This window comes from Pelophylax lessonae, assembly GCF_965119305.1.
Source record: "Pelophylax lessonae genome assembly, chromosome: 2".
Taxonomy (NCBI): Eukaryota; Metazoa; Chordata; class Amphibia; order Anura; family Ranidae; genus Pelophylax; species Pelophylax lessonae.
In genome coordinates this window covers 382,533,512-382,557,664 of record NC_138769.1, presented here as the reverse complement: position 1 = coordinate 382,557,664, position 24,153 = coordinate 382,533,512, and the positions used below count along the sequence as shown (strand labels likewise).

At 39.4% G+C, this 24,153-nt stretch overlaps 1 protein-coding gene across 1 annotated transcript in view; it reads right to left on the bottom strand.

The window, feature by feature from the left end:
- The window catches only part of UNC45B (unc-45 myosin chaperone B), a 30,999-nt gene extending 8,462 nt beyond the window's left edge, over positions 1 to 22,537 (bottom strand). The window contains exons 1-17 of the mRNA XM_082246177.1: positions 22,299 to 22,537; positions 19,140 to 19,301; positions 15,726 to 15,762; positions 12,096 to 12,271; positions 10,946 to 11,035; positions 10,541 to 10,708; positions 8,549 to 8,714; positions 7,835 to 8,005; positions 7,006 to 7,177; positions 5,725 to 6,025; positions 4,160 to 4,254; positions 3,800 to 3,941; positions 3,557 to 3,697; positions 3,051 to 3,178; positions 2,368 to 2,434; positions 2,133 to 2,246; positions 991 to 1,106 (exon numbers count right to left, since the gene is read on the bottom strand). Of these exons, the coding sequence (XP_082102303.1) occupies positions 991 to 1,106; positions 2,133 to 2,246; positions 2,368 to 2,434; positions 3,051 to 3,178; positions 3,557 to 3,697; positions 3,800 to 3,941; positions 4,160 to 4,254; positions 5,725 to 6,025; positions 7,006 to 7,177; positions 7,835 to 8,005; positions 8,549 to 8,714; positions 10,541 to 10,708; positions 10,946 to 11,035; positions 12,096 to 12,271; positions 15,726 to 15,762; positions 19,140 to 19,301; positions 22,299 to 22,310 (2,258 nt within the window). The 5' untranslated portion in view covers positions 22,311 to 22,537. The remainder of the gene's footprint in view (positions 1 to 990; positions 1,107 to 2,132; positions 2,247 to 2,367; positions 2,435 to 3,050; positions 3,179 to 3,556; positions 3,698 to 3,799; positions 3,942 to 4,159; positions 4,255 to 5,724; positions 6,026 to 7,005; positions 7,178 to 7,834; positions 8,006 to 8,548; positions 8,715 to 10,540; positions 10,709 to 10,945; positions 11,036 to 12,095; positions 12,272 to 15,725; positions 15,763 to 19,139; positions 19,302 to 22,298) is intronic.
- Positions 22,538 to 24,153: the final 1,616 nt, after the last annotated feature.

The window sequence follows — 24,153 nt, the reverse complement described above, 5'->3', positions numbered from 1 at the left end:
CCCCACACAAATTCCACCTGGCCAGGCACTAATATGGACTCCCTCACTAGGCCAACAGGAAGTGGTAAATCTCTGTCACTACCAGGCAGAAAGTGCCAGAGCTTTGCCTTTTCATAATGGCTCAGCCTTCAGAAGGAAAGGGGGGAATTAAATCTGTTTCTAGCAACTTTATGTTTTTAGGTGCTGCAATTGAACACAGAGGGCATCCCAAGGTAAAAGAGAAGTGAACATGTGATCTTGGTGCTGGGCTTAACCCTTATCCTTAGAATAATTTCTTAACATTTCATCTGAACCCTAAAACCTAGCCTAACACTTAAACTCCTAAAAACCAAACCCTTACCTCAAACCCCTAATCTTAACACTCACCTTAGCCTAACCAATAACCTAACCAGTAACACTTAAATTGTGCCACTTCATATTTACTTTTTTGAGTGTCTTACTCAAAATTCAATCCAAAAAATGCCAAAAAGCTCATTACCGAGAACCAAGACCTCTCCAATAAAGCACCCCCAGATCTGCTTACCCTACTAAACTCCGTAAGCCCCCAAATATTTCAAAGAAGCATTGTTTATTCCATCTGCATCCATGGCTTTGTATTTTGGTCATAACCTTATAGTTCATTACCATAAACAAGAATAAGTACATACATTGTGTGGTACACCCTGAACCTAGTCCAAAATCTCAGTCAGTACATTTTCATAGTATGGTAACCATGTTTGATGAGGAACCTGTTTTCTCTTTCTGTGTATTCTTGCCATCGTAATTCTACTGAAAAAGTAACTACTGCAAGGAAGGCCACATCCTGCACTTATTCATCATTATATAGTGTATTACATTGATGTGTATTAATTACTGACACACGTATAGAACCATTAGCTGGTATTAAACATAGTGATTTGAACCCATTCTTTAAATTGAGAGGAAATTATGTGGCATGTTGTATGGTGAAAATGTAAAGATTATTTCTTATTATGTGAACATAAAACCAACCTTAATTTGTCACTTTTCCCAGCAAAGTTGGTCAGGCCTAAAAGTGCTTCATAGTTCTGCATACCATCTTTCTCGGTGTTAAGAAGACTAACCAGGGGACGTACCACTTCATATACCTGGAAGTATACCAAAATGCTTATAAAGAGCTGTCTCCAAAGAGCATTTTCTCATCAAAGAATAGTCTAATAATCATTTATAATCTGCTTCAAAGCTTCTAGATTTTGAAAGAAAGAATAGTTACAGTTAGGTTGAAAAAAGACCATTGGTTTTCAGGCAAAGCACACACAAAAAAAAAGAACCACAGTTAATTCAAAGGAAGGCAAAACACGTATAAAGCATGGTCTATGAAAAACAGAACATGGGGGAAAAAAACACAATTGATCTCTGGATCAACAATCTACAGCATAATTTCTTATAACTATTAGTAGACATTGATATTTTTTGCATTCAGAAGCATTACCCAGTCCATTCTTATAGCATTCGATTGAATTGGCTCGAACCTGCTCTTGTGGAAGAACCCTTCAATTTCTACTTTGCTGGTTAAATACATTGGTGGCTAGTTGGCAACTGACAACATGACAATGTATATAAGACCAATTATCTATACATATTAATTTACAGTTGAAAATTGCCTGTAATTTTGCATGTAAAGTATGTTTACTGCTTGTTTAGTCCTTTTTCAATGCACCCTAGTAAACCCTATGGCCTCATTCACACAGGCATATCAATCCATGCATCTGTGCGAATGGGCTGTCTTCCGTGCAGACCTGTGCCTGCACCCTGATCAAATCAATGGCATGAGATCCCCATGCGCTCAGAATGCAGTCTGTCTGTGTTCTTATTCATGCATCATACACGCATGGATGTACACTCCTGGACGTGCATGAAGATCTGTGCAGGTCCATACTGGCTGCATGTCACTGATTTGCTGCCTGCACAAGTCTGCATGGGACACCTGTGCATCCTGCACAGTAGAAGAGAGTCCCTGCACGGGTGTATGGATTGGTACGCCTGTGTGAATAAGGGCCTAAAGCTCTTCACCTGTACCTCTGTATGGTGAGGCTGAATAGTAATTGACGTTTTAGCAGTCTAGGTTAGGAGGATAGCTGTAGGCATCTGAACCAAAAAATAATAATACGTACCCTTTCTCCTGGGAATGCAATATCAGGGTTAGAAATAGCTGCTATTTTAGCAAGACCATGAGCAGCTTTTGTCTTCCCAGCTTCAGTACCTTCAAGAGCCAGTGGGATCATGACCTATCAACACAAAGAGCAATGGGTGATTATGTTAAACCTTCTTGGTTAGGAATAGCTAACAACAATAATTTTCAGACCTATTGGATTAATAATAAAGAAGGGATATTATAAAGCACTTTACCTTGCCACCCCCTTGTGCTACAATAGTTCCTCTGTCCTTTGGATCTTCACACAATGCAAGGAAAACCCTAGAAACAGTACAATGTAAATGAACAGAAACAGCTTCTAAAAATGTATCTTGCATACTCTGATCTCTGAGCTGTTTAAAGTGGTTGTAAAGGCCTAAGCTTTTTTACCCTAATGCATTCTATGCTTTAAGGTAAAACAAACTTTTGCATGCAGCTCCCCAGCCCCTCCTTATACTTACCTGAGCTTTATCTCGATCCAGCACTGTGCACAAGAGCAAAGGCTCTCTCTGTTGTCCTCATTGGCTCAAAGCTGCTGTCAATCACAGCTATTGATGAGGGAGCGGGGGGCGGGCTGAGCCGTACATTTATGTCTATGGACACACAGAGCCGGCACGGGAGCGAGCCTGCCCGGGTGCCCCCATAGCAAATGGCTTGCTATTGTTCCAGTTATATATTTAAAGGGAAACCATAATGGTCTGGGGTCCATTTTATTTGTAATTTTTATAAGTTTGTTTTTAAACAGATATCTTTTTTATTTTTTTTTAACTATGCATATAAAATATTTGTGTTGCTAATAATTAATGAACACAGGGTACACCTATGAGCTATGGTAAGAACGAGTATTCATATATTTCCTTTTAGCAGTAAAGATAACTTTTGTTCTAGGTGATTTTACCTGGCTAGCTGTTCTTTTGTTTGATCTGTAAGGATAGAACTGTCTGCTTTCAACATGCAAGCAAGAGTGGACATCACATCAGCCTTTAACAATCTCTTAACTCGCTTGGTCACAAAGTCTTTCTTGTCCTAGCAGAAAACAGAAGAAAATAAAAAAAATGCAAAATAGGGTAGACAGTTCTCTCAAGCCAAATAACCAAATACTATGCAGCAGGACAGAACCAAATAGGATACAGTATTTGTCTTAGTAAAGTAATCACCTTGAAACACTGTATTTTCAGGGTATATTCAGATGTGCAATTATATTTTTTTAATTCATTATTTCAACAAGTGCTGCTATAAAATATTCTGTACAGGTACTACCCTAGATGTGGCATAACACGGTACCAAAAATGTTATGGGTGCTTAACCAGATAATTAAAATAAATTTGTTCCAGTTGTGTACATGAAAACCAAACATGGTCCATTATCTGTTTATAATGTTCTGTTCTCCAATAGGTGACTTACCTTTGGGTGCTCTTCAGGAACATGCTGCTTTGAGAATTTGGCCAGCTGTACCAGCTCAGGAATGACCTCTTTCACATCATAACTGTTTGTACAGTTGACCAGAGTGGAAGCCACTGAGTACAAGACTGTCTTGTCACTTGTCTATGGGAGTGAAAACTGAGATGTCAACTAATCGGTACAGAGCAAGCATTATTAATATTATAAAAAATGACCATGTCCATTCAACACATCGGCTGTACAAACCTTAGCCAGTTCAAACATGGCCTGCAGAGCTTGTTCATCTTCAACAAAATCATCCTTTACATCAGCATCTAAAGTCAGATAAGCCAAGCCTTCAACTGCCCACTTCCTTGTTTGTATGTCAATGCTGGGATTACAAAGCCACCTATGAAGAAACACCAGTCACTTTCCAGGTGGGTATGGAAAACACAACTGGACACTCCATACACAACAGATATATAAACTGCTTAACTATTTGCTGGGTAATATTATTTCTTTTAGAACCAAGAAAAGATAGCATATAATATGTACTGTAAGTAGTATATATGTACATGCTGTGATAGACATGAATGGAGAAAGGATTTTTTTGTATAAGGTACTTACTTCCTGCATTGTTTAGCAAGCTTGTCTGTAGATCCCTCAGCAAACTGCCTTAAAGCATAGTCTGTGCCACCAGCTGATCCCAGCTTGCAAAGACCCTGAAAATCAAAATCCAAACAAAACAAGTAAGATGCACAATGGAGAGTTGATCAAATATCCAAGAACCAGGCACCTATCTAGTGTAAACATGACTGCCTTTTACTCAGTATACTGCAACCCATGGACTTGCTATGCTGCACAGCTAACTGGTGACTCTGATCTGCCCCTCCAGTACTCACTGAAGCACAGGGCTGTGCAGGGGTGGGGGTGGCTGACTCAGGCTTTCAGTGGCTTACGGGTACAGACATCTTGGTGGATCCCAAATTATAAAGTTGGGATCTTTCCAGAGCCTGGACTGGATGAGTGACTCAAATTGATAGGAGAAATGGGACCAGAATAGCTTTGGCTTTACTTCTCCTTTAATTGATCTTCAAACTTATAGTAAATATTTTTCGCATCTTTCCTGTTTTGCACAGCCTTTGGTCTAGCAAAATGGGTTAATAACCCCTTATTATTACAAGGTCATATTTTAAGCTAACAATGATGAATGAGATCAGTGAAAAAAAGGTTTTATAGGCAGGAAAATGACAGAAGGTATAGCAAGAGTCACAGAAATTCATGTGCTATGGTCTCTAAAGTGAAAGCAGCAATGATCAGATTTGGAGATCAATGTCAGGAACATTGTACCAGCTTGGATTCATGCTCATAAGTATGCACATGTTTCTGTGCATAGAAACCTAGCTAGATAAGCAACTTGTGTGCACGAGTACACACATTGCCATGTGAACATGCATGCATGTCCACCATGGATAGTAGGTACATTTAAACTTGCATTGGCTCACTGCTGCATGGTCTTTCAAATATTTTCCTGTGACCCATGATCTCTGACCTTGAACCTTGTGCCTGACCTTAATTACTGACCCAGCTTCTGCCTAACCTGTTCTTTAATTTCACCAGTTCCTGCACCTAGGCACTTGTGCCCTTCTATCATCCTTGCAGGCCCTGTTGCAACTTTTTTAGGGGAGTTCATGTAGGAATTGTGCAAGAGGTCACCCTCATCATCTTGGGCTCCTCATACAGGTACATGACCCTCCAGGTAAATGACACTGGTCCCATGCACTCTTTGAGCTTGCGGCAACTCTTAACTTTTACTGTTAAGCACCTACGCTTATATATGCTACAGAGTATTGGAAGTCACATGCAGTGCCGGGACAAGGTCAACCAGTGTCCAGGGTAAAGATGCCAAACTGCTGTGCCCACACCCGACCACCCCCCCCCCTTTTTCCTTGTTCATGATGTGCAAGCTTACTGGATCCTACACCCAGCAGTCACTCGCTTTTCAAAATCACTGCCGCTTTCACTTTTCAGCCATGTAACAGAAGAAAGGCGCCCCCCCATCCCTATAGTGAGCCATTGCACCCATGGCAGCCGCCCCTTCCACTCACCCCTTGTGCCGGCCCTGGTCACATGCTAGACATAGTAATCAGAGGTGTTGAGAGCATAAAATATTTCAGTTTGCTCATACTCACCACCAAAGCACGAATCTTAATCTTTTCATTCTTTGTTTTCTTGTAAATGTCTTTTAACATAGACACTCCATTAGTGATGATGAAGGAGGCACGGCTAAACTTTGTAGAGGCATGAATGAGAGCTTCCACTGCAACCAGTTGGTCTATCTCTTTGTCCGATGCTGTCAGTGCTACCATCATTTCCATTACACCCTGCATCCCAAGCAATTTGTTTCCAAGGTCAAATGGTCCTTGCAGAATACCTGACACAGTGTGTACCGCATGTAAGTTCCTCTCCATATTCTTAGGGTCAAAATGACCACTGAGAGAAAAAATAGCAAATGTTTGTCATGAGTCTAAACAGTAAGACGTAAAATGGAGAGATGATATACAGTGTAAAGAAAGTTTTCTCAAATGCATTGAAATTTACAACATGTAACCTCTGGTATGGCCTACCCACATCACAAATAGCCTTTGACATACCTATCTGTGCATGCAAACCAAATGATGGGGACATGGGCCTAGATCTATGATTTTTTTTAAATTATTGGTAGATTTGATTATTAATTGTTTATTGTGATGGTGGAGGCCTGGAGGGGCTAACCAATCAGCAATCAAATCACTCAACACGTATTTCTTCCCACTTCCCTGTATTGCCACTTGATATGTTGGTGTGGTCAGAATTGACATGGTCTGTAACTTCACCTTAATTCTATGTTTTGAATGCACACAACAAAATAAAACAATCTCACTAGTTGAGTTTTTGTGATCTGCCTTTTTATATTAATATGATACATTTTTTTTTTGTTCAGATGTTCTATTCTCAGTTATCTTTATGCAAAGTAAAACATCTTACTGATATTTTTTGAAGTCATACTGGTTACTATTAGGACTGATGATGATGAAGATCTCAACAATTTTGCAGAGGAGTATGGGAACATATTGGGCAATCCATTGGAGGCTTTATTTGTAAAAATGTTAAGGACCAATGCCTTTATGTTTTTCAAATATCTCTAATCCGATCTATTGTATGATATGCTATTTGCTAAGACTGAAACTGTTACTACAAATCTGCTTATAAATATCAAAGGTACACTTGTCTGTAAATGTACCATTGGTTAAGGGGAAATAGTGCAGAATATAAACGTCTTTAGTACAGCTAAGTATTTTTCCAAAAATAAAAAATAAAAACTTTACATTTTAATGATCAATTTCCACAATGGGGATTCTATTAACCAGGAAGAGCATTGTAGCATTAATCACTGACTTTTCAAATTTGTAAACTATTGTTAAATTACTTACGTTATGTACTCCTCACATATTATACGGAAGTTGTCTCTTTCAGGGTCACAGCGCAGGTCATCATATAGCTTATTCACAAGAATGGAAGCATTTAAACGGGTGTTCACCGTGAGTGGAAGGCAGTTTGGCAATTCTGGGATTTGCCCCAAAATCTTTAATATCTTCTTCAGTCCTGTCAGTAAAAATTGTATTGCTTTATATATACAGCTCACTGACAACCTCATTGTTTTTTTGTTTCTAGGACCTGAATTTATTTTCCCTTTTACACTTCTTTACGCTGTTTTCCTATGGCAATGTGCTTCCTTAGTAGTAGCTAGAAGATGGATTGCATACACTGTGGATTTTATTAAATAATAAATATGTGACTTTCAAACAATTGTCTACAGGCTTTATAGAGGCTACAGAAGTACCTATGACATAAATTCCTAGCTCCCATATTGGGATTCCAATTTCCTAACTCCCATATTTCTAGCTCCCATATTCCTCATTCCTAGCTCTCATTATGCATTTTTCTTTTATATTTCTGTTTGTTCCTTCATTCATTCATTTTTTTTTAAATAACATTATTTTAAGAATTACATCTAAGTTGCTAAGCCCTAAATTAAAATATATAATTTAACAAATAATATAAATCAAGACCGACAAAGTAACATTTATTTTAATGAAAATGTTGCAAGATAATAGCAACTGTCTAAAAAAAGGAAAGAAAAAGATGAAAAAAAGCAATTTGGGGCAAAAAATAAAGTAGTGTTATAAATTGTATAATGCATTTTATTAAAACCACTGTTTCACTTTATTTTGAGAATTTTAAAATGTTTGTTAATGTCACCTGAGTCAACTACGAATAGAGTTTTGGTGTTGTCTTTATTCTTCAGGTCTCTACGGGGGATGTTTTTATTAAGCAGATTCAGAGCCTGATCCCTGCCATGTCCGGAGACCTTCTTACTAACAAGCATGTCCAACAAGTGGGTGGTGATCATCTGGAGGTCCTTCCTGCTGTCTGTAACAAAACATTTAGAAGGAGATGTAGGAATCATTCATACCTATGTTCACAGTGTGCCAGTATGTACTATAATTAAATAAAGGATACTGTATTTAGTGGATAATCTTATGATTACAAAGCAAAATTGTATAGACAATTAATAGCAAAAAATAGAGTTGGGGAATACTGCTTTGTTACTTCTTAGCACAAAAATCTAAGGCTGACCAAATATGTCACAATCTCATTGTAAAATTTTCTTTAAATTTGCAACTAGTGCAGGGGCCCCTGAGTATAGGTTGAAAAGATTATTCATGTAGGCCTTCCCTTTTTTTTGCTAGACACACCTTAAGAAGATTTGTACAGAGTTTTATTCGGATTGTAACATGTATGGCCAGCTTGGCCAGCTTGGGGAGGCTGTGTTTTGTGCACTGTGCATTTTTCTAACCATACAGCCCCAACTACCTAGAATTGTTCTCTTGATTGCCTAATACATAGACTGCATTGAACATACAGGTTCAACTTGGACATACGACATGTATCCTAATTTTCCACAGCTCTTACCTAAAACCAAAGCCTCTTCTTTCCCATGGTCCTTTCGATCCTCTCCTGTCAGAGAGTCCACAATATTCTGTACCAGGTTGCTTGTAGCTATTGCAATTTCTTCATTATCAACTGCCATAATGCTCAATATTTTACTGATACCCACAAGATGTAGGATAGCTGTAGCCTTGAGGACAAAACATATGTAATGAAAAACTAGAAAATTCACATATATTCAAAAAGTATTTCCCTTTTCCCTTTGTACATTTCTTTAGAAAAGCCTTGTTTTTATTAAACTGCAACTTGTTCAATGTACTATATTTACAGTATATTGCAGATCTGCTCACACATTTTTTTTTATTACAGTAAGGAAGGGCTAGAACATATGCCATGTTTTATTGCTGTTTTTTATTTTTTTTTTAATTTTTTTGGGGTTTTGGATACAGTTTAGAGCATGGGTGTCCAACCTTTTGGCTTCTCTGGGCCACATTGAGTGTAGAGAAATTTTCTTGGGCCGCATATAAAATATATACTATTAGTTAAGGTATATAAGTAATAAAACGCCGCCCCCCCCCCCCCCCAGCACTAATTTAACACAACTAGTGGATGATCCCCTCCGAGGCTGCCTCTGTGGCTCGACTTCCTTCCTCCCCAGCAAAAAAAAAAAAAGGTTGTCAGGGGGAAGTGGGCCGCATTGCCTGCGGTTCTGGGCCGCATGCGGCCCCCGGGTCGCAGGTTGAACATGCCTGGTTTAGAGGGATTAAAACACCTGTCATTTTTTATTGCTGTCTTTGCCCCCGTTAAGGAGATTCCCCCCTCTCTATTTGTCCTGTTTACCATTATCAATGAAAGTGAAAGTAAAAGAAAATCACAAATTTTGGATTGTCCCCTGAAAAGTAATAGAGGAGAAATCTTCACACGAGGACACTAGTTCTGGTAAGCTGGGGGTCCCAAAAGGAATTCCCTTAATTTGCAAGGATTTCCCCTCACTGGCTATGGGACAGGCAGGATGTGAAGGGAAATCTTTGCAATGAAACACAGATGATGAAAAAAATCTGACAAGGGTTATAACACTCCCTTACTCTATTTAAAATGAAAAAAAAAAAAAGTTTTGCTTATAGTTCTACTTTAATAGGGAGATTTCCCTTAAAGCGATTGTAAAGTCTCGTTTTAAAAAAACGCTTACTTACCTGCTCTGTGCAGTGGTTTTTCACAGAGCAGTCCCAGTCCTCCTCAGGTCCCTGGTTAGAGCTCTTGGCCCCTCCCTCCTGTTGAGTGCCCCTACAGCAAGCAGCTTGCTATAGGGCACCTGAGCCGAGAAGCAGCTCCATGTGTCCATTCAGACACGGAGCTGCGGTTCGGCCCCTCCCCTCTCTCTCCTGATTGGCTAACTGACTTTGATTGACAGCTGCGGGAGCCAATGATGTCGCTGCTGTGTCTCAGCCAATCAGGAGGGAGAGTCCCAGGTGGCCGAGGGACTTGTGGACATTGCTTGACAGAGATGGGGCTCAGGTAAGTATTAGGGGGGCTGATGGGAGCTGCTGCACACAGAAGCCTTTTAATCCTAACGCATAGAATGCATTAAGATATAAAACCTTCTGACTTTACAACTACTTTAATATCAATGCTGTCACCAGGGCAAGAAAATATCTCTAACACAATAAAATACTGAAAGGGGCTCTAGCCACTTTGTGTTTTGATTTTTACGTTGTCTATGTCCCTATGGTATTTTCCCTCACCTTCTGACACATTGTTTCCAAGACAGGAGATATGTGGAAATCTCTGCATAAAGATCAGGGAAAGATTTGTAGGCTGCTAACCTTGCTCTTACTTTATCCAACACTTTACGAAAAGGATGGAAATATTCTTTCTTTTTTCAATTAATAAACTTCTTTGAGTAATGAAGTTCCATGCAGGTACCATGGACAATGCAGAATTTAAAGTTTGGCAGGGCTAGACTTGCAAGTTACGTAAGCTGAAAATGACAAGGTCCAAAAAATTGCATACACTTACTCTTGCCCTGTGGCCAGTGCACATGCCTGAAAGGGTCCTCACTGCAGAAAGAATCAGCTCTGGGTCTTTGGTGTCCACCAATTGCATTAGAAGGTTCACACCATTGTTCTGGAAAATTCTTTCAGCACCTGCATCCTCCCTGCCCAGAACGATTAGATTGTTGAGAGCCTGCCAAAAAGAGCATTCACACAATTAAAGGAGATTGCACAATAAATATTCAATGTGTCCTGTTTTTTAACCAAAGCCACATATTTAGAACTGTACAGCATATATATGAAATATATAGAATGTTTATTGCTATAATTATTGTTTTTATTTGCTTTTATTATTTTTGGTCTGTGTTTTCAAAAAATGACTGTTAGTATTAGGATATTTCAGAAATCAAAAAGATATTGTTTTTTTTACCTTTTCTCGTTTTTCTTTTTCACTGTCTGGGTCCAGCAGGATCTCAAACATGTTCTGAACACGGGAGTCAGTGGAGAACTGAACACGAAGCTGTAGGAATTAAGAAGTAGAGGAGGATGTGATGACATAGCACATAATTTATCTAGATTATTTAATTTCAGAGAACAGTATTAAAGTGGTTGTGTATCCTTACATAATCCAAGAGAAGTGAGTGGCCTCAGAGATTAAACAAATCCTCCCACATAAATTGTACATCCGTTCAAAATGCAGTATTTATAAAGCTTATCTGAGATTTCAGAAAGTAGGGGGTGGAGCGCTGAAGGTACACTTTGCAGAGCTCGGGGAGAGCTGATTGGGGGGAAGGGAAACATCCACTTCACACAGTACACAGGAACAGGAGCTGAGGCTGTCAATCACAGACTGTGTGCTGGCGATTCCTCCTCTGTCACCTTTTTTTTCTTGGTTTCAAGAAAACTTGTGACTCACGCAGACAGCAGAGGTACAAGTCAGCAGACAGTTCAGTGCTCTGGATTGAGGCAAGTACACACTATAGAGGGATATGCTTTGTTCAGATTTCATGTCTGAGGTGTACAACCTCTTACAAGTGAATGGGATGCCCTATATGTGCACATGGAAATGCACAAAAAAACACACAAAAAAATTAGTGTTATTGCAAGTTCCTGCTACGGAAAGTGTAAATGAGGCCTTAGTTGCAACGTGCAGTAACACCGAAAAGCCAATTAATTTTTTTTCTGAATCTGATCGCATTCATGCAAAACATAATGGTGCTGATTTACTAAAAGAAAAATTGTTTTTTCACTTTGTAAAGGAATTTTCCCATAGCTCAGTGAAGCTGTAAAAAGAAATCACTTTGCAACAAATATACAGTCACATGCAAGGAAAATAAAAAAAAAAAAAAAACATTATTTTTGCTTCCACGTGATTGGATGATGGAATTAATATATACAACTTTGAGATATATAGAATTATCGATTGTATATTTCTTTTAAGCAGGTAGCACATCTGTGCTGTGTCATCAATTACAAAGGCTTTCCGAAATAGTTATATTTATATTAATGTGTGTATAAAGAAGTACTGTATATACAAAATATTTTATTGAACTGTGGTGTTACAGCAAGCAGGGTCTTACCTTTTCCTGAATATTAGTACCTAGCCGGTGCAGAGTCTCTATGAAGGTCTTATTCTTTGGCTCTAGTGTTGCACATCTCTGAACATCCTTATATGCTTGGTCCAGCTTCCCCAGTTTCTCCAGAGCCTGGCATCGCCTGAAAAGGGCTTTTATGTCTGATGGATCAACATCAATAGCTGAAATTGAACAAAACAATGATCTAATTGTGACCTATTTGTTAATGCTACTTCATAGCCAGTTGATTAGATAAATCTCCCGATTTAAATTATTAGCGACGTCATGGTTTACAGAAGGGATGCTCAACCTTCTGAAGCGCAAGGTCCACTTAAGTGATTTGGTAACCGGTCGCGGGCCACAATGCAATGAAATAGTTCAGAATTTTTCATTTTTTTTTTTTTTTAATAGCATATTAAATATTTTAATTACCCATCAGGATCATCATTTTCCATGCGACCAATCCCCGTTGGATAACAAATAGATATGCAGCGCCAAAGGATAAAAATAATAATAATAAAAAATAGAGTACAGTGAATATCAAGTATCTTACAAAAATAAATCCATAAGTAAATAAGTGAATACCACAATAAAAATCAATAAACAAGTAAGTGGGTACCACAATAAAAGTGCACGTGCTTTTATATCATGTTATGACGGATATATGGCATCCAGGTGATCAAAGACTATAACTGTGATTAATAATATCTTAATAAAAATCACAATAAAGTGCCCATGCTAATAAATAATAAATTAGTGGAATATCATCAACAAATGGTGCAAAGTTCATAAAAGTAGGTGATCCTTTCTGTGCTGTGCAAATATCTGGTGACCAGGTGCTGGTGCTTTTTAATTTCAGAAGGTGACTTAAGCAGGCCATAGACGATTCGAATTTCATTCGAAAATCGTAAATGGCAGTGTTATCGAACGATTTTCGTATCGTTAGTGTGGTATGTAAAACGTTCGATTTTCGTACGACAGCAAAAATTCACATATCCAACATGTTGGTTTTTTTTCGAAAATCGGCCGAATTTCGTATCATTAGTGGGGGAGTTGTATGATTTCGCCTAACAAAACACAGAACAGTAGGGAGTGTGTCCGGTAGAGATGTGGTTAAAAGGCACAAAAAATAGTGTTTTGTCGTACAATTTTCGGCTCACATTGATGGTACACTCGATGATGTGCACGAGTGCCGCTTTCGTTTATCGAACGATAAATCGTACGAAATTCGAATCGTCTATGGCCTGCCTTAGTGCATTGATGACAATGCTGGCTGCTCACCTCCTGGTTTGGCTCACAGAATATAATGAGCCAAACCCGCTTTTTGCACACACAGGTGCTAATAGGTAATGAGTAGGCTGCTTCCTCCTGTCCTCCCTCTGGATGGGAATGCCTCAGGTGGGATATGGTGGCCAAACTCGCCGTGTCAGTGACACAGTAACAGGGATGAAGTGGTCACTTCCTCATAACCGTCTCTCCACCGTCATGCATGGGTACATGTATAAAATAAACAAAGCAATCTAGTGCTCTCTGTAATAACTGGTTTATTGGGAAAAAAACAACAAAAAAACTCTCATGGGATGGCACTCGGCCAGTGCAAGCATAGACAGCAGTAATGGGTGCTACAGCGTGTGCAGGCTCCTCCCCCGTACGCATTACATCAAATCCACGACTTCCTCAGCAGGGGTCGACGTAACACCAGCACCTGGTCACCAGATATTCGCACAGCACAGAAAGGATCACCTACTTTTATGAACTTTGCACCATTTGTTGATGATATTCCACTAATTTATTATTTATTAGCACGGGCACTTTATTGTGATTTTTATTAAAGCCCCGTACACACGTACCGATTGTCGGCCGTAAATATTCGGCCGCCGACCGATCGGCCGATTGTAGGCTTGTTAGTATGATGCTTCTGACAGCAGACAGCGCACCAGAACGGCCGATTGTTCGCCAGTCAGTACAGATTTTGGCCGACAGACAGCAGATTAGCAAGACTGGGCATGCTCAGAAAAGAAAAAAGACAAGGAAAGTTAACCATCATATGACATCACTTCTGCAGTCGGCTGTTGTTGGCCGACAAAATTCGTGTGCAGTCTTTTGCAGTTTTCAACAGACACGACAGCCCTCGGACAAAAGATGGCCGATCGTTCGGCCGACGATCAGTACGTGTGTACGGGGCTTTAGTTATTATTAATCACAGTTATAGTCTTTGATCACCTGGATACCATATATCCGTCATAACATGATTTAAAAGCACGTGCACTTTTATTGTGGTACCCACTTGTTAATTGATTTTTATTGTGGTATTCACTTATTTACTTATGGATTTATTTTTGTAAGATACTTGATATTCACTGTACTCTGTTTTTTATTATTATTATTTTTATTCTTTGGCACTGCGTATCTATTTGTTTTCTGAATTATTTTTAGTGTTAGGTGAATGCACTTTATGTAAGCAGCCTCAGGTTCCCCTATTTTGACGATCTTAGCCAAATATTGGGTTTTTATTGATTTCTTCTTTGTGGTCAGCGCTGATTTACCATTCAGATATAATCCCCATTGGATGTTTACCTACTGTTTAATCACAATCCACAAAAAAAACAATGGATGACACTAGTGTGAACAAGCACTCTATGTCTATTTCAGCAGTTGCTGGAGGATAATGAGGAGGATCAGTTCCTGTATATGCCGTCACCCCTCCTGTCCAAGTGTAAAACAGACTCTGACAGGGAGGCTGCATGGGCCCCCTGAAGCATAATATTGCGACCCCTGATACTACACCAGTGGTTGGGGGGGGGGTGTAAAAACACATCTCAACTATGGGGTTTTACCTCCCCCAAACTGAAAATGTAAACAAGCCCTTAGTGTCCTGGGCCCCCTATAAGGCTGCTTTCACACTATTACACTGCGATTTACTCGTACAACAAGTGCTTCACAGTGCACCTACACCTTTCCTGCGGCTTAGCTGCGATTTACCAAAGATTTCTTTTACATCTTGTGGGTGTGATGTACTTTCTGAAAGGCTCACCAAAACTCCTGCATTCAGGATTTTGATTTTGGTGCACTTTCAGAAAGGTAACCAAACCCGCAGGATATAATAGAAGTCAATGGCTCAGTGCAGCTAACCCGAAGGAAAGCCACAGGTTTACTGCGCTGCACCCTCAGATCAGTGTGAAAGCAGACTAATAGTTGTTAACCCCTTTATAGGTGCTAATATGCCCATTACAAAAGGGCAGTGTATGTGATGTTTTAATACACTGACCTTTTTGTCCTCCTCCAGCTTCTGCTAGCATCGCTCTCCAGGCTGTTAGAAAGGTCCCAGGCAAAGTACACCGGAACATGAACTGGTGCTACGGAAGGGAGTATAAGCTTATGCAGCATCTGCTCCCCCGGCAGCTGCCTGCTTCCTCCGCTGCTGGTGCCGACTCAATGCACTCTGATGCTCTGGGATGGTAAGTCTTCATTGCAATCTGGGCTTGCTGACCTGCCATCCCAGAGCATGAGCATGTGCTGCTCTGGTTTGATGTCTTGGGTCACATCAGAGGGCTCTGTGCCAAGAGTTTTGCACCCCTGGTTTACAGATATAAGGCAGCAAGCAAAATGTTCTGTGTTTTCTTTTACACTTCTTACCTTTAGTGGCATCTGAGGCTGCCTGAGCATAATTTTCCTGGAAGAAAGAAAAGGAAGCAGGTGAACTAATTTTACTGAACATTTGCTCTCGGTACAAAACCGCACAAAAATCGTTAGACTAAATTTACAAAGTTTTAATGCAGATATTTTTATTTTAGTCGCATGACTGTAATTTTCCAATTTCATTGCACACTTTTTGGAAATAGTGATCCTTACCCTGGTGTGTTAGCTTTGTGTATAGTAAATATTTACCTATGAATGGATTATTAAAGTGGTTGTAAAGTCTCAAGGTTTTTCACCTTAATTCATTCTTTGCAATAAGATGAAAAACCTACTGTGCTGCAGCCCCCCCTCCCCCCCCCCCAGATCTCCCCTTTTTTTCTTACCTGAGCCCGATTTGATCCAGCGATGTGCATGCACACATGCGCTCCAGCCGCTGTCTCTCTCCTCATTGGACAGATTGAAAGCAGCAGGAGGCATTGGCGGGACTCGGGAGTGAGCCCACACAGGTGCCCCCAAGGAATGCAGCTTTCCGTGGGGGCACCCAATGAAGAGGAGGGACCTGGAGTGCCAGCGGAGCACCCCAGAAGAAAAGGATCAGAGCTGCTCTGTGCAAAACGATCGCACAGAGCAGATAAGTATAATATGTATAATCCCCAAAAAATTAGGGTTTACAGCTTGTTTAATTCTTACTTAACTTGTTTTATTTTTCAAGCTGATTACTAAAAACACATGACAGGAGTATTACATGCTCAGTTTCCTCCAGAGTTAGACCTGATGGCTATGACATCCAACTACAAGCTACACAATGGCTGTTATTGCAGTCAGAGTTATACTTTAAGGCAAGGCTCCAAGCAATATAATCTATATTTTCATACAACAGCAAAACCAAATAAAGCTGAACTCTAGCTATGGATTTTTTACACAGTTACAATGGACAAGCTTAGACCAATTTATCTATGCATGTGCCATAACTGTACCCCCTAGAAGCTGGAAATCGTTGGAGTAAGCACCATTACCACTGATTTCTGCTGACCTCCATCTCCTGTGCTGAGTGGCTGCCCTGCTGCTTAGTGAATATAGGAAGCAATTAGGACAAAACCATATCCAGGCACAATTGTTCTCCCACTGATAAGCCTGAGACAAAGGTGACCACAGTTTTCCTTCTCCACAAAGTTAAGCTGGTCATGCACTGGGCAATATTTGAAGAAACGTTCATATGAACTTTAGTAGGAATATTCTCAGTACATTCTATGACTTGATGAAAGTTTGAAAGTACTTTCATTTCAAAAGTAACATTTTGTTGTCTTTTAACATTTCGTTATGGAATAAATGGACTTTCCAATCCCAAATAAAAACCATATACGGTACACTTTTAGAATTAAGATGATTTAGAAAAAATTTCTATCCTGCTCCTTTGAATTTTCCTGTCACTGTGGTGGAAAACGAATGTTGGTTTGGCCGTACTAACAAGGAATTTGTCAACAGGACAAATTCCTTGTGAAATGTTTGCATTGGACAATATTATATTAATCCACATAACCAAATCTATTGTGTAGTTAGGGCTTGTCTCATGGTTTAAATTTAAACTTATATATTTAGATATGGTAGATAGAGTTAGAACCTCTGTCATGTTTTTGTTGGTCTCTGAATTTATACTAAGGAGATTTCTGTTTCTGATTTTTGGTTCCCTGCCTGCTTTAAGCTGTGATGTTTTGTATTGTAAATTTTCTTCAATAAATTTCACTGGATTTTCCATCTATTGCAGTGTAGTCAACCTCCCTATGTGTGTTAAAGTATCTATGGCTGCAAACTGGACCTGCACCTAATGGTATGGTTGGAGGGCTAGTATACAAGGTGGGCTGACCTAGAGCTGTGTTTGTATATCTTAAGTAAATTTCTCTTCGCTTCATGCCACCAGGACAGGAAGTCCTGAAAAGCATATGCCAAGGGGACACAGACAACAAAAAAAACATAATAAACTCAAACTTTTCCAGCTCTATCGAGATTTAGGCCTTATGCACACTGGATGTTATCAAAATGGCAGTATAAAGCTTTAGCTGTAGAAGGAGTTTTTCAGCTTTTTTGCAATAGTGTTTTTCAGTTTTGTTTTTGCGTTTTTCAGCTGTAGCGTTTATTAGCAAAACTATACTCCCACAAAAGCTTATGGTTTAAGAACGCTAATAAATGCCTAATATCTGCCTTTTTTTCATGGTTTTCAGCGTTTTAGGCTTTTATCAGCATAAGGGCTCTTTTACACGGCTGCTCCGCTTGTCCGCAAATCATCCTATTTTTTTGCGGATGATTTGCGGACATAATGTAAGTCAATGGCATTGCGGATGTCAGCGGAATACCATCCGCTGACATCCGATTTTCTTCCTTTCAGTTCTGTTCCGTTTTTTGGAACGGAACAGAACCCTATTTTTCCTCCGTGTAAAAAACGGAAAGGATGGAAAATCGGATGTCAGCGGTGTCATACGCTGACATCCGCAATGCCCATAGACTTATGCCCCGTACACACGTGCAGATTATCTGCAGACTTTTGTCTGCAGACTTACCTTTTCTATGTAGTGCAAGGGCCTGCCGGATTGCATACAAATTGAAAGTGTTTAGGTTTGACCTCATATTATATGGTTTTGGTAAGTCTGCAGACAAAAGTCTGCAGATAATCTGCACGTGTGTATGGGGCATTACATTATGTCCGCATATCATCCGCAAACGGATGGGATGATATGCGGACACACGGAGCAGATGACACAAGTGTCATCCGCTCCGTGAAAAAAAAAAAAGTCCCGCAGCGGATAAGAACAGCGGAGCGGCCGTCTGAAAGAGCCCTTAGAGCAGGCATGTCCAACCTGCGGCCCGGGGGCCGCATGCGGCCCGGAACTGCAGGCAATGCGGCCCACTGCCCCCTGACAATTAATTTATTTTTTTGCTGGGGAGAAAGGAAGTCGAGTCGGGGGCACGGCCACAGAGGCAGCCTTGGAGGGGATAATCCACTAGTTGTGTTAAATTAGTGCTGGGGGTGGGGGTGGGGGGGGGGGGGCTCGGCGGCACGTGTTTTATTACTTCTATATCTTAACTAATAGTATATATTTTATATGCGGCCCGAGAAAATTTCTCTACACTCAATGTGGCCCAGAGAAGCCAAAAGGTTGGACACCCATGCCTTAGAGCATCTTTATAGCTGAAAAACTCCCCTCAAAAACCACTGGTTCTGTTTTTATTCCAGCCAGAAAACGTCCCTGCCAAAAACTGCTGATAACAGCCGATGTGTGCATGGACACATAGGATAACATGTTGGGGAGTTTACTGGATGCAGAAAAAAACGTCTGAAGCCAAAAACAGCAGCTGTAACAACGTCCAGTGTGCATGAGGCCATAGTAGCTGCAGTTTATTTTTCTTATACCATACCTTTTTAAGATAACAGGCTGATCTGTTACGATACAAGACAGCCAGCAGCTTCTTATCTTTAGTAAGCTTTATGGCTTTGCTGTAGCAGTCAATTGCTTGGCCATATTCATTTTCCTTGAAAAAATGATTTCCATCTTCTTTAAGCTGAATTGGGTCTTCCATCTGAAAAAAAATATATATATATTGTTGATACACCTTAGAGATGATATCTATCTAGCATTAACTAGTATAATAGTATAAGCCACTAGATGGGGCTGACTATGCAACAGAACAGCAATGTGTGCCTACTGCTGTACAATGACAGTAAAATAAAAGGTAACTCCTCTGTTAAAAAAATAAAAAAATAAATAAAAGGTAACAATTGTCCATATGTATCATCAATGGCAACCTATTATTACATATGCCACTGCTAGCATCAAAAAAATACATGTTTGTTATAAAGGTAATATGATCCCAAAGCCTTGGTACAATAATTTTTTTCTTTCAACTATAATTTGTGTCATCAGAAAAGAATGATAGAACTTTATAGATAAGACTTACACTGTCTGCAGATTGATGGTATATCAGGCAGATACTGTGACTAGAGGGGTCTGGGAAATATCCTACACACTACACATTTGTCGGACAAACAGCTGTGTGTACTCAGATGACAGACGGCTTACCATATATGGAAAGTGAATTGTCCCCAAGGAGACAAGTGGCCCTGTCACCTGTCCACACACCAACACACAACAATGTGTTCACTATTTCCAGAAGATTCTGATTTTGTTCATTTTAGTTTTTTTAATAACTTATATGGAAGAAATAATATTAAATACATTCTTTACCCTTTTGTACACCATACATAGAATTGGGGTAATTTAATAAAGCATTTTTGATGCTTTCCTGGCATTATGACTGCATTAGGATTCACATCAATAGTTCATGAATGAAAATGAAAATGAATGAGTTAAGGGTTAAATATCAATGGCCATGATGGGGCTCATGCAACAAATTTGAAAGTATCCACGCTTTACCTTTAAGGTGCAGTAAACATAATTTAATTTATTAAAATCAAAGCAGGACCATATTAATTTTGATTGGTTGCTATGGGTTACTGAACCTAAGCTGGCCATAGGCTATACCATCTGATTTCCCAATCTCCTTTAGATCTACCAACATTTTGTAATACGAGGACAAACCTAACCAATGCATTTATTATATGTCAAATCAGGCAGGCCCTTGCACTACATAGTTGATGATAGATCTAAAGGAGAATGTATAATCAGATTGTAACATGTACAGTATGTTAAGCTTTAAGCTGCCCATAGAAGATTAGAATCTCTGCCAATTCAGCAGGAACCATGTATGGGCAGGCTGAATGCACCCAAGCTGATCGATCAACTTGGGTACAACCAGCCTGCCAGATTTTACATGCAAATATCGCTAGCAGCTGCTATAGACACTAACAATAAGCACTGTGTTCTCCTGGAGGGGATGCCCCCCCCCCCCCTCACCACCAGGAGAACACAATGGCAGGAGGGATTTCCCTATCAACACTGGCTATGATGAGTTGGGCATCGAGCAAATTTTCTTTCCTGCAACCCGGCCTAAGGTCCTTGTTCCAAAAAAAAAAAAAAAAAAACTATAGGGTGCAAAGATTAATTTTAAGTAAAGCATCTCCTGGCAACCAATAGGATTTGAATTTGGTTACTGTATTTACACGTCCTTCACTGAATGAGCATGTAACAGTTCACAGTACTCAAAAACATCAATAAAAAGTAACTGTTATCCATAGTAACAGGTTTTACATTTCATTGCAGCAATTGTTACCTTGCCAGCATCAAACAACTAAAACACAAATTGATGGTTAGATAGATACTTAAGCTGACCATACACTAGCCGAAAAATCCCTCAAACTCATTTTGGAAAAATGAAAAATCGCCCGTGAGAGCAGATGATCGTGCCATCATGTAATGACCGAATTTCGAACGATAAATCGTTCAATGGACGTTTTTCGTTCAGTTCGTCACATATGCCTAGTGCAAACAGTTCGGCCAAGAAACAACCTTTCAATTTATCATTCGTTCAGCAGAATTTTCCAAACTGTTCCTTCGATTTTTCGGCTCTGAAAAGTTAAAAACGATTTTCTATTTGTGCTTTTAACTGGATGAAAAACGAACGATTAGACCAAATGACAGATTTTCGAACGATTTTTCGGCTAGTGTATGGCCAGCCTTACTGTAAAGCCAAATGTTATTTCTTAGAATTCGAATCAAATAATATCAAAACACTTGGATCTGAACTCATTAGGTGGCTTCATTATACTGCAATATGTTAGGCCTCATGTACACAGGCAGAAAAAAACGCAGCTGGTAGTTTTCCTTGTGTCTCTGAATGCCGCTCTGTTTTTGCCAATGTGTTCATGCACATTGTGGCATTTCAAATTTTATATTTTACAGCAGCATTTGGGGATATAAAAAAATGTTCCAAACCTGCGTTTGTGGCATAATTTATGCACATACGCACATAAATGCATATAAACATGTGTAAACACGTAAAGTCATTCTAGTGGCTTAGGATAAATGAATATTCAAGCCAAAATAATGAGTTTGCTCACATACGCTTCTAAATGCCATATTCCCATAAACATGCATAATTGCTTGTAATTACATGCCAAACAAGCATTTTTTTTATTCTGGATTTTCCTCCTTAAAGAAAGATCTAGCATAGATGATGAGTATTATAATGAGCCGATATACATTCAGTCTTATACTGTAATATGTAATATATTAAGTGTAGAATTGTACTGTATGAAATGATTGATGTGTGCATACAAGTAAAATCCCATAAAATGCTGTGGTTATATGGTGTTTAGATAGGAATTACTTAAACAATCTGGCAATCAAATCAAACATTGTGGTAGACTACCTCTAGGCAAAGGCCACCAAAATAAGTGGAATGAAACAAGTACCCACTTATTATTATTAGTAATATTATTAGCAGCAATAGAAAATGTGACAAGTATCAATAAATATTAATAAACATACATCATTATAAAGACACTAAAGTTCCCATTTTGTCCACTATATAGACAATGCAGTTGATTTTTTTTCTATTACATAAATGGTATAGCCTGACTATAGAAACTTTTACTGTGAGCCCAGCATATAAACATACCTTGACTGGCATATGGGATCTTGGACTTTTCGTAGCACTTCTCGGGCAGCTTGTGTCCTCTGTGATATATATAGAAGTGAATGAAATGGTCCAGGACTGTGGAATGCTGGGACACCAGACACACACGGGGGTGTCCTCTTATAAAGAAATATTTTAAGAATTGATAGACAAAATCCTCATTGATGAATTGTCAGACATAAGTTTAAACTAAACAAAGTTTCTTCTTGTTCCACATGTTGGCACACAAATGTGCCTGCAAAGAATAGTAGAGCACTTAAGTAGTGGTAGACCCCCCCTGTTGGTGTTATCAAGCCCACCTGCCCTGCCATTTATGGAGGTGACTGAAAGCTGACCACTGGGACAGCTAAATGCATGAAGCTGATATAGTGGGAGATGATCCAGAGCAGCTGTCAGTGCTGGAGGTGCCTAGTAGCTTCTGGAAAATGAAGTGTGCCCATGTCACTAAGCCTGGCTCATCCACTCCTAGTTTTCTTTCTTCTTCTGTTATGATGCTGCAGTTTTTATGTCTGTCATCCCATTGCCTATCTGGTTGAATATTTTACACCCAAAAAAAAAAATTAAGTTTTCTCGCAAATTAAATAAAAATGTATATTTTGCAGCCTCTTTACATATGTATATACTCATGTTTAATATAAAGTACTATATAACAAATCATGCAATTGCAACTTCATAGTGACAGGATGACTCATATGAAATACTTTTCCAGCCTGCTCCATTTTTCCTGCTGTTTCCCCATATTGCTGGATGAGCTTAAACTTAGGCTGGCCATACATTATCAATTGTATTGTACAATTTTCCTTTAGATTTACCAAAATTTGTTTTAGATTTACCAAATAATATGAGGTTAAAACTATACAACTTTCAATTGTATCCAGTTGGGCAGGCCCTTGCGCTACATAGCTTAAGGTAAATCTAAAGAAAAACTGTACAAGAGGATTGAACATGTATGGCCAGCCTAATGCCTCGTACACACGCAATGATTATCGGCCGACCGATCGTCCGACTTTTATCCAGAGTGGTGTTTTGTTGGTTGGAATGTGCCTAGACTGCACACGAATTTTCTCGGCCAACAAAAATCTACTTCTGATTCTGAAGTGATGTCATGTGCTGGTTTACTTTCCGTGTGTTTTTTCTTCTCTGAGCATGCCCAGTCTTGCTCATCAGATTTTTGTCTGCCGAAATCTGTACTGACTGACGGAAAATCGGCCATTGTGTTGACGGCCAACAAAAATTTTATAGCCTGCACACCAGAAAAGTCGGAGTCGGTTGTCGGAAGCATCATACTAACAAGCCTAAAATCGGCCGATCGGATGTTGGCCAAAAATTCACGGCCAATTATCGACGCGTGTGTACGAGGCTTAAGCCTGTCATTTGAGAATCACAAAGAATGCCGTTGATGGTCTCCTAATGAAAATACCAGTTTCCAGGTTGTTGTGCAGACTCAATTAGCGTCAATACTTTATGAGTTATTAAATGATATGTATATTGTAAATATGGTAATAAAGTAAACTGTAACTGTAAACTGTAAAAAAAAAAGTAGTTCAGAAAAGGCATTCTTCCTAGTACGCCTCCTCCAGGCTGTAGTGATGCAATGCTGGTGTTTTATATATATTTTTTTAATTATTTTTTGTTACAAGTTACAATTGTAGTTATTATTTTGTGTATTTTTGTTGGTGTTGATCTGCTATTGTGAGTTCAGGGCAGTATGTGGTCAATGTTGCACTGCATAAAACATTGGTTTTGCTCTGTTGTTAGTTTATAATACCTACATGTTGCACCCTCCTAGGTAGGTGCTAGTGTGAGTATAGTATAGTTTTTGGCTCTGTCTGCCTAT